General features: G+C 35.7%; 1 protein-coding gene and 1 pseudogene across 1 annotated transcript; one reads left to right on the forward strand and one right to left on the reverse strand.

The window, feature by feature from the left end:
- The first annotated feature begins 6 nt into the window (after positions 1–6).
- LOC132172698 (glutamate receptor 3.6-like) lies at positions 7–818 on the forward strand. The gene is made up of 2 exons (XM_059584251.1): positions 7–15; positions 110–818. The coding sequence occupies exon 2, from the start codon at positions 143–145 to the stop codon at positions 596–598; it is 456 nt and encodes a 151-aa protein (XP_059440234.1). The 5' UTR covers positions 7–15; positions 110–142; the 3' UTR covers positions 599–818.
- Positions 819–1,447: 629 nt separating this feature from the next.
- Positions 1,448–10,871, reverse strand: part of LOC132172947 (glutamate receptor 3.6-like) — a 65,024-nt pseudogene continuing 55,600 nt past the window's right edge.

Genomic DNA, 10,871 nt, shown 5'->3' on the forward strand with positions numbered 1-10,871 from the left:
GCCGGGTGGGGATTTGTAAGTTTATACTTCCCTGCACTACTTGTTTTTAGAATTCATGTCAGGCACTTGAGGACCTATCATGGTTTTATTCTTAATGTCTCATGATCAGGCCTTTCCACGGGATTCACCTCTAGCAATAGACATGTCAACTGCCATTTTAAAACTGTCGGAGAACGGAGACCTTCAGAGAATCCATGATAAATGGCTTATGAGAAGTGCATGCACTAAACAAGGCACAAAGTTTGAAGTGGATCGCCTTCAGCTTAAGAGCTTCTGGGGCCTTTTTGCCATATGTGGGACTGCTTGCTTGCTTGCTCTCATTGTATATTTGTTTCTGATGATGCGCCAGTTCAGCAGGCACTATCCAGAGGAACTTAAGCCTCCTGGTTCAAGCTCAGGGTCTAAACGTCTTCGAACATTTCTTAGTTTTGCTGATGAAAAGGTAGAGGATGTTAAAAGCCGCTCCAAGAGAAGGCAAATGGAGAAGAACTCAAACAGAAGTGTAGCTACTGAAGATGAATCAATCGACAGTTACAAGAGAAGACATTTGGATTTATCATCTTCAAATAAGAGTCTTGATAGTTGCAATGAAACCTAAATATATCCACCTTCTGTACCTACTTTTACACAATTACATATTCTTAATAGACTTCCAATTCATTTCCTTCTAGCTATTATCATAGAAGGAAACTGTCGTATTCCCATCAAACCAGGGGACTACCACCAGGTTCAGATCTCTATATATCACCCAAATTTGAATTTGAATTCAAAATAAACTTCAATCAATTTAGAATATCAAACATATATTTTTCTCTTTATTTATACTTCTCTTCTTCTCCTTGCCTCTGATATCTAAGCAAAAAACTCGGTCAAAAAATTTAGAAAGAACTCATCCATTCCAATTGTAGTGGCTTACTTTCTAGGGAATAGGATCTTTGAAATGGAGATGAACTATTTCACGGTTCAGATTTTGTTTCATTGAATCTAATGGTGTGTACATGTATATATCGATATGTTATTTTAAATGACCTTTTTTAAAGGAATAATTTTTAACGAAAAAAACGTATATATTTTCCTCCAACGTATTGATCATGACACTGTGTATGTACCCCTTTTCCACGAAATCTAAACCCATGTTTAGGAAAGTGATGAGATCAAGAAGAGTCCATGGTTTTCCACGTACACACTGCTTAAGAACGAATGTTAGCATATAATTTCTGTAAAATAAATAGCATAGATGAGGGAGCAGTCATGATAATGGGAAAGAGGACCTAAAGGGCCATTTTGTTCTCTTGGTTTTAAGCTGTTCGAATTTTATTAGAAAGAAGTTGTGAGATCCATCTGTCTTACGTAGGTATGTTCTTCTCTCTCTTAAATTATCAACAAGAAGGATACTCGTCTAGAACTAACTATGCTTCATAGCCAATATAGCGTAAATATTAGAAATTTATAGATTCATGTTCTTGGACTCTTCCATTTGATACCCTCTTCCTTCGTTTTCTCTTCTCCTTCGTTTTCTCTTCGCTATGCTTTCTTCCGACCCTTCCATTTTATGACCATGGTTTTCCTTTTCTTTAACAAATGAGAGAAATGATTGCGAGCCCCGGCCAGAATGTCTCATGTACTGGTGAACCATCGTAACAAAATACAAAAGTAGAGCAACCACACAAGCTGAGCTACACAATAAAAAGAGCCCCCAAAAACTTTCAAGTGGAAGGCGGTCTATGTTGTTAGTTCTTGTGTTGGCTTAATTCACTTCCAAAATGCAGATGTTACTGTTCATGGCTCAAACACTGATATAGAATGCTCAGAATCCAATCTCCACCGTTCATAATGTAGATTCATGTGTTATGAACGTCCCTGCAAAATTTCAGCTCAATCGGACCACAAACGCCTATCGATCGGAACTGTTGATCAAGACTAGACAGGCCGGGTCCGGACCGCAATTCCCCGGGTCCGGACCTCATTTCCAGAAACTAAAATCTTGCTCCGCAAAGCCGTGTCCGGACCGCCCATTAACATGTCCGGACACCCCGTAAGTTTTAGGCCCAAAAACGTGATTTTAAGTGGGTTAGGTCTAGGGTTTTGTCGGGAGTATATATACATCATTATAGAAGAGAGAAGTACGAATTTTCACCCCCAGAGAGTTCGTGTGAGGCTGTGCTTGAGTGATTATTTTGTTGTGAGCCAAATTGATTCCTCTTAGAGGATTTTTGTTAGTATTGATTGTGTGCTTAATTGAAGTCTATCGGAAGGGTCCGATAAAGGAGAATCACGTTGAAGAATATTGTGAGCGAGGAGACAAGTTGGAGGCTTGTCGATCTTACAGAGTCAAGGTCTTGCAAAGGGTTGTAAGTATTCCTAGTGTCTGTAATCTCTGGATAATCTTTTGATAGTGATTTCCTGGGTTTGGCTGCCCCGGAGAGGTTTTACTTTTAGATCGGTTTCTAAAAGGTTTCCTCTTCGTCACCAAAATCTTTGTGTGTGATTGTTCATATTTTGGTGAATGTTTCTTTTGATAAATATCTGTTAATTCCGCATAAAATTGTGATATTTATCTGTTTATAATTTTTCAATTGGTATCAGAGCGGGTTCACTCTGTGAAGGATTAAATTCCTGAGTGTGATCTTTGTTTATTGTTTAAGATGTCTCAAACCCTTAACACTGTGCCTAATTTTGATGGATCAAATTATGGCTATTGGAAATCCCATATGAGATTTTTCTTAAAATCCATAGATGTTTGGCATGTCATTGAATCTGGATTTAAAGCTCCAGATAAGCCGACAGCTGAATGGTCTAATGTTGAAAAACAAACTCGTATGGCGAATGACAAAGCTATGAATGCTCTATGCTTGGCAATTTCACAAACTGAGTTCTCTAGAATTTCAAATTGTGATAGTGCCAAGGATGCATGGGAGATCCTAGAAACTACGTATGAAGGAACTAATCTTGTTAAAGCTTCAAAACTTCAAATGTTAGTTTCTCAGTTTGAGGATATTAAAATGTTAGAGGATGAGACATTCAATGAATTTTTTGGTAAACTTAGTGAAATTAGAAATTCCATGATAAATTTAGGAAAGAAAGTTTCTGACACTAAGCTTATTAGAAAAGTTATGAGATCCCTCCCTGAAAGATTCAGAATGAAGGTAACTGCTATTGAGTCATGCACTGATCTTAATACCATGAGGATAGAAGAGTTAGTTGGTGCTCTTCAAACTTATGAGTTTTCCTTGCCTCAACCTAGGAAAAATAAGGATATTGCCCTTAGAACTCTTAGGAAGAAGTTATCTGATGAGTTATCTGATGAGGATTCACCAGATGATGAGGAACTTGTATTGATAGCTAGAAAGTATTTTAGGAATGAACATAGAATTTCCAAGAAATTTGGAAAACAAAAAGAGAGTACTCAGGGTAGAAATGAAAGAGACCCACGTGGTCCAAAATGTTATGAGTGTTCTGGCTATGGTCATGTGCAAAAGGATTGTGCTAACCTCAAGAGTAATAAGCCAAAAGGTCAAAAAGCTTTCAATATTACATTGAGTGACACTGATGAGGAAGAAACTCCTAATTATATGGCTTTTGGTGCATCTTATGATTCTGATGATTCTAATCAATCAGATGTTCAGTCTGCCCCTGATAATGAATCAAATAGGGTTAATGATCTTCAAAACTCCTTTAACAATTTAATGGAAAAGTTTTCTATGCTTAGAAATACTAACTTGAAAATTGTTAAGGATTTTAAGAATCTTGAGCTTGAAAGGGATAATTTGTTGAAATCTTTGAGTGATTCACATGTTGTTTGCAATACTCTCAAATCTGAAAATCATGTGTTAATTACTAAAAATAAATCCCTTCAAAATGATCTGGTTGCATCTAGAAATCACTTGAGTAAATTCTCTAGTGAAAAGCTTGATAAAATGTTGCATATTCAAAAGTAATCTAGCGACAGATCTGGCTTAGGATTTGATAAAACTGCTTCTTTGTCTTCTAACCGTGCTTCTACTTCAAAGACTGTTTTTGTTAATCCAGTGAAAGTAGAAGAATCTTCATGTGAAGAAAAGCAAGTAGTTGCTCCGACTCCTCAAGGTAATAAAGGTAAGAAAATCTACATTGAGCGTAAGAAAATCTACATTGAGCTGAGCCTCAAGCATCTTGCCCTACACCTAGAGTCGTGCATCCTCCTAGGAAATTACTTTCACAAAGGTTTGTCCCTACATGTCATCACTGTGGCAAAGTGGGTCACATTCGACCTCACTGTTTTAATTTGAAACCTCATGTGCATATAAATAAAAATTCTATTCTAGGAAAGAAAGTGAGGGTTTGGTCATAATGATGAGAGAAGTGCTATCTAGGCTAGATAAGTTTAAGCAAAGTCATAAGTCTAGACCTAAGATTTCTCAAGTTTGGGTTAGGAAGGATGATACCATTCACCCCTTGAGGGGGAGTGGTGATGATCTCACCTTATGTTAGGTGAGTCACCCACATGTCTAGGATTGTTTTTCTTGCATATCTTTGCATATCCTAGAGCATGTTGTTTTTCGTTTTTCATTGCATTTTTGTTTTATTTTGTTTTGAAATTGTATTTTGTTTGTGTGCATTTCTTTTGTGAAAAATAACAAAAAGACAAAAATATTTTACTTTGGTTGTTTTTTTTTTTCTTTCTTTATTTTGTCTTATGCACCTAGATAGTTCATTAATTTCTCATGTTGCTTTTTATGAATTTAATTCCTTACGTCTTGGAATATTCTTAATATGCATGAGATGAAAATTTGTGTCAATGGACTTGTTTTTGTGGTTACCTAAAGCCTGAGCTTATGTGGTACTTTTTGCCTATGCTTTATTTCTTGTGCACAGTTAAGCTTAAATTGAGGTTTTGTTTCACTTTATTTGTGAGGTCTGTTAGGTAGCCATATGAGGTTTTTTGACTAGTCATATTTTTCAAATTGACCATATGCTAGTTGAACCTAGGGCTTAAAAATTCCATGCTTTCTCTGTTGTGATAAGCACCAAAAGTTTAAGGACACTTTCTCAAAGAGAAAAATAAACAAAATAGTGAAACAAATAAAATCAAAAGATCATATTCCAAAAGGAATTTATTTCACTGTGTCAAACTTGTGCAAAATATTTTACAAAGAGAATTGTATAGGATGAGAGTGGCTAGGCCCTAGTATGATAAGGTTTGACTTTTGATTTGATATACTTGTCAAAACCTCATGGTGGTGAAACTTTCTCCTCATTTTGTAAATTGAAAATTTTTCTCTTTGGATGACTTACCCACACACCACACAAGCATAGGTTGAATGGAACATTTTCTTGGCTTGGGTTAAACAATATGAGTTTCTAGCCATTTCTAGTCTCATGTATATTTTGCATATTTGGAGCATATTTGGATATTCATTGTGCAATACATGAGTCATTGATGTGTTATCATGTGTGTTCATTTAACTTTTAAGAGGGAGAAACATGCTTTGCATTTCCAGTTTCCTGTTGTTAATTGAGTCATACATTGAGGGGGAGTTTTGCTGATGTTTCTTTATAATCACGCATTCTACGTCATTTTTTTATCATGGGTTTTATTTATGTCTTCTTGTTCCACATATGTCTTGATGTATTTTGTGAAGTGTTTCAGGAAACATGAAGACCTTTTGTCATTCTGTGACAAAAAGGGGGAGTAAATATGGGGAGATGATGGGATTGGCTCGACATTTTGGTTTTGTCACTGAATTGCCAAAGGGGGAGTTTGTTAGTTCTTGTGTTGGCTTAATTCAGTTCCAAAATGCAGATGCTACTGTTCATGGCTCAAACACTGATATAGAATGCTCAGAATCCAATCTCCACCGTTCATAATGTAGATTCATGTGTTATGAACGTCCCTGCAAAATTTCAGCTCAATCGGACCACAAACGCCCATCGATCGGAGCTGTTGATGAAGACTGGACAGGCCGGGTCCGGACCGCAATTCCCCGGGTCCGGACCTCATTTCCAGAAACTAAAATTTTGCTCCGCAAAGCCGTGTCCGGACAGCCCATTAACATGTCCGGACCCCCCGTAAGTTTTAGGCCCAAAAACGTGTTTTTAAGTGGGTTAGGTCTAGGGTTTTGTCGAGGGTATATATACATCATTATAGAAGAGAGAGGCACGAATTTTCACCCCCAGAGAGTTCGTGTGAGGCTGTGCTTGAGTGATTATTTTGTTGTGAGCCAAATTGATTCCTCTTAGAGGATTTTTGTTAGTATTGATTGTGTGCTTAATTGAAGTCTATCGGAAGGGTCCGATAAAGGAGAATCACGTTGAAGAAGATTGTGAGCGAGGAGACAAGTTGGAGGCTTGTCGATCTTACAGAGTCAAGGTCTTGCAAAGGGTTGTAAGTATTCCTAGTGTCTGTAATCTCTGGATAATCTTTTGATAGTGATTTCCTGGGTTTGGCTGCCCCGGAGAGGTTTTACTTTTAGATCGGTTTCTAAAAGGTTTTCTCTTCGTCACCAAAATCTTTGTGTGATTGTTCATATTTTGGTGAATGTTTCTTTTGATAAATATCTGTTAATTCCGCATAAAATTGTGATATTTATCTGTTTATAATTTTTCATATGTCTTGCTTTGCTCTTTCTAAGCTGCAAGCTTATCTTGCAAGCCACTTGTCATGAATCTTTTGTAATTCCCCACTCTCTGACAGCTTTAAGATTGCAGTTGACATATCAACTGCTAGGGGTGACTCCCGTGGAAAAGCCTAATCAATGAAAAATGTACAACAAAAGTATATTATCAGAAGCTGATAATTGTAAGATCGATAACCAATTTTTGATAGACATAATCTAACAAGTTAAACATGACAGGTTGATTATGCTTTATCATTATGCATGGGTAAAATTATATGTACTATGTCTAATTAATATGCAATCTAAACCTTTACCATACCAATTTAATTGAAATATTTTTCTCCTATCAAACGCAAAAACCATGTTCAAGTTTGGAGAAGTAGCATAGGTTTTGAAAAGAGTTTTGAAAAGGGTTAAATACTTTCTTGGGGTTTCACACCTTTATTTTTTCTCTCCTGGGGTTTCATTTTTATCACAGGAGGTCCCTGTAGTTTTGATAAATAACCAAGTTAGTCCATCCGTTAGTTGACCGTTAGTTTCTAACGGAATTCTACGTGGACCAATCAGATATTGACACGTGGCACCTACTTAATTTTTTTAAAAAAAAAAAAAAAAAGAAAAGAAAGAAAAGGAAAAAAAAATTGGAGGTGGCCTTGGCTCCAAGGGGGTGGCCGAAACCACACTCAATGGGTACTGGGGGTGGCTCTGCCACCCCCATGGAGCTTCGGCCACCCCCAATGGTGATTGAGGGTAGTTTCGGCCACCCCGTTGGAGCCACCACTAGGGGTGGGTTTCGGCCACCCCCTTGGGCACCAACGGGGTGGCTCCATGGAGCCTAGGGGGTGGCCGAAACCACCCCTAATGGTGTTTAGGGGGTGGTTTAGGCTCCATGGTGGTTGGGGGTGGTTTCGGCCACCCCTAGGCTTCATGGGGGTGGCCGAGCCACCCCTAGTACCCACTAGGGGTGGTTTCAGCCACTCTCTTGGGCAGCTCCAAGGGGGTGGCCGTGCCACCCCCAAACAATGTGATGAGTTTCTGAAACTCGTTATATCTTTGGAGGTTATGGTGAGTAATGTTGAGCCATGGACTTACCACAGATTGTTGACCAAGTTTGCAACTGGCTGCCGCAGGTACGTTAGTTATGCATTACTTGATAGGCGAAAAGTATTTTGATGATAACCCTTATTTGCTTTTCCATTCCTCACTGCTGTACCATTTCAAGTTGTTATTCTAAATACCTGTTTTTATTTTGGTTTCCAGAAAACTGCAACCTGTTTTGTTAACCGATTATCAGATGAATATGCTGCATATATTGATGTAGTCCAGCCAGTTCAAGTTGCAGTATATGAAATGAAATTGGGCTCAGCGCTAGTTTTGTCTAGTTTCTTCCAGAAAGCATTTCTTAGTAGGGTTGAGCTGGATAATATGGATCTTGTTATGGTATTTTCTTCTTAAGTTTTTTAGATATCTGTGCTTTTAGATGTTGTCTTATTCATTGGCTGACTTGGAGAGTCTGGCAGGGAACAATATATTCATTCATGAGATTTCCCTGTGGATATGCATCCAAGTCCATTGATGTGAACTTGAATAGCATGCAGCCTGGGCTTCCTTCCTATGATATAAGTATTCCTGCAAACTTTTGTGCAGCCGATATGAGATTGCTAGAAAAGTTGGTTACATTCTCAAGAGATGTTGCTGTTGATAAGGTCCACACTTCATCCGAATCTATCCTATGATTATCCCATTTCGCTAGATGTCCATATTATTGTATTCTTGTACAACTCTATGGAACTATTTTTTCCTTGTTTATTATTTACTGTAGAAATTGACATGCATATAGAATTTATTTCCTTTACCATTTGTAACAGGTGTCTGTTAAAAATTATAGAAACCTATCTTCCTGCTAAATTCCACCGCTTGTTATGCTGCTAGAGCTTCCACAACGGTAGGATCTACCAATTTTTTTTTTTTTTTCAAACGTGCTACCATAACTCTACCTTCATGGTCTCGTACTATAAGTCCAATACATACCGTCCGATATTCTTCCATGGTTCTCCTTTGAGCACCATGTGTTTGACACGTGCTTCAACCTATCCGGCTTAGAGTTAGTTCGAGTTCCGAGCGTGTCATTTTTCTTTTCAGCCGGTCCAATATTGATGTTAAAAAAAAAGGAACATTCTAGTTGAACAAAAACATATTTTTGGCGAGGGCATTTTTTGTTTGGCATTTGTCCCAACCAATTACACTATATCCATAATTGGGAACACTCAACTAGCTGGAATCCAGACTTCATTTTGATACAACGGCTGGATATATAAGATTTGGTCCCAACACTCGTGGTATTCCAGATAATTCTCCTAATTGTCATTGGCATTGGCGTCCTAGGAGTATAGCCTTGGAGAATTATATTCCTCCAAATCCATTTTTACTTGTATGTTTATTTATATGTTTTTATTTGAGAAAATAAATACATGTGATTGATCAAACTTATAATTAAATACAACGTACAATAGGGGGTGCCCCTTAATCGAGATCACTCATTAAGAGACTATGTTTTAGAATTGATTTACAATGTGTTGAGAGGGACTTGGAATTTCTTATGGTATTAAAAAAATGCCACAAATTGATATAAAAAGTGAAAAGTAAAACAGCAATCCAAACAAATTATAATTATGATCGGCAAAAAAAAATGTTAATAATATTAATATTATCAACGACGACACGGCCTGTATTTGCTATAATAATATTAATCTCAACGTCAATAAACATTAATGTCATCGCTGACAATATTGGTATCAGCTATACGACAATGCATGCCTACCTCAACATGCCAATTTTCCGCGAAAACATCAAGTATTATTAAGTTATATTAACAACAATTTTTGTGATCGCTAATGATTGTTATAGAGATTTTTGTGATCATTAATAGGCATCCTCACTGGATTTTTCCCAACCACATTTTGTCGTTGACAGATTTTTTTTTTTGGTTAATCTTTTTGGACCAAAACAGTGTCCAGCAAAAATTGGACCAAAAATTATAAATTGGCATATTAAAAAGATAAATCAGTTTGGAATAATTGAAGACTTTAGGACTTGGTAGCATTGAGAATAATACACCTGTCATTAGTATTTCATTAGTCAGTATGATCATGTAAATCCCAATAATATAATTAATTAATTTAAAAAAAAAAAACCCTATAGTTAAGAAAGATAAAGACTATCATATTTAAAATTAAAAAATAAAATAAAAAAGATTATTAGACAGAAAGACTAACAAGTTGAAACAAAGAAGACGAATAAAAAAGTCATTTTGAAATAAGTCTTCTCCATCGTCTTCTTCTATTATTGAGGTTGGAGAGTTTGTGATTGAAGACCTGAGAATTTTATTTGCTTGTAAATAATAGTTCAACTCCTTACTCAATATTTATAGTCTGTCAGATTTTAATTTTTAAGGCAAGAAAAAAGGAAAAATGGAAGGTCCAATAGATTTAGAATTAAAAGACATTCATAATCCAATTAATTCTTTACACAGAGAATATTCATCAAATCAAAAAGGAATTTCGTTTCTGTCCATTTGTAGAGAAGGGAAATTATTTCATTGTAAAGTAATCAATGTCCCCTCAGGCTAGCAAAAAGATAAAAATGTCCATATATATATTTTTCAATAAGACAAAATACCTCTACAAATTAAAAAAAATATAATTTTTTTTTTAAAAAAAAAAACAAAAAAATTTAATTTAAAAAGGACGATTTTTAATTTTTTTTTTAAAACGAAAATTGTTAATTTTTTTAAATGGAAATTTTTATTTAAAAGATTTATAAAACAAAACAAAATTTTCAGTTTTTATAACAAATATATATATATATATATATATATATATATATATATATATATATATATATATATTCTTATAAAATGACTTTTTTATTTATTTTAAATTTATACCATAGATTTTTTTTAGAAAAAAAAGATTTTTATGTTTTTTTCTAAATTTTTTTAGTATTTTTTGTTTTTATTTTACTAATAGTAGTTTTATCATTGGGGGGAACATTTGACAATTTTTGGTAGTTTAGGGAGGGAATATTGTCACAATTGAAAGTTTTGGGAGACATTGTCGATTAGGTAGTAGTTTGAGGGGACTATGTAGACTTTTCCTGTATAATTTTAAATGTCTTGTCACTACAAAAAAAAATGGCATTTTCTGACGTGGCTACAGTACATCTTTTGTTGCCACGTCAGAAAATTTCTAACGGATTAATTTTAATCAGAAATTA

The sequence above is a fragment of the Corylus avellana genome, chromosome ca2, assembly GCF_901000735.1.
Source record: "Corylus avellana chromosome ca2, CavTom2PMs-1.0".
Classification (NCBI taxonomy): Eukaryota; Viridiplantae; Streptophyta; class Magnoliopsida; order Fagales; family Betulaceae; genus Corylus; species Corylus avellana.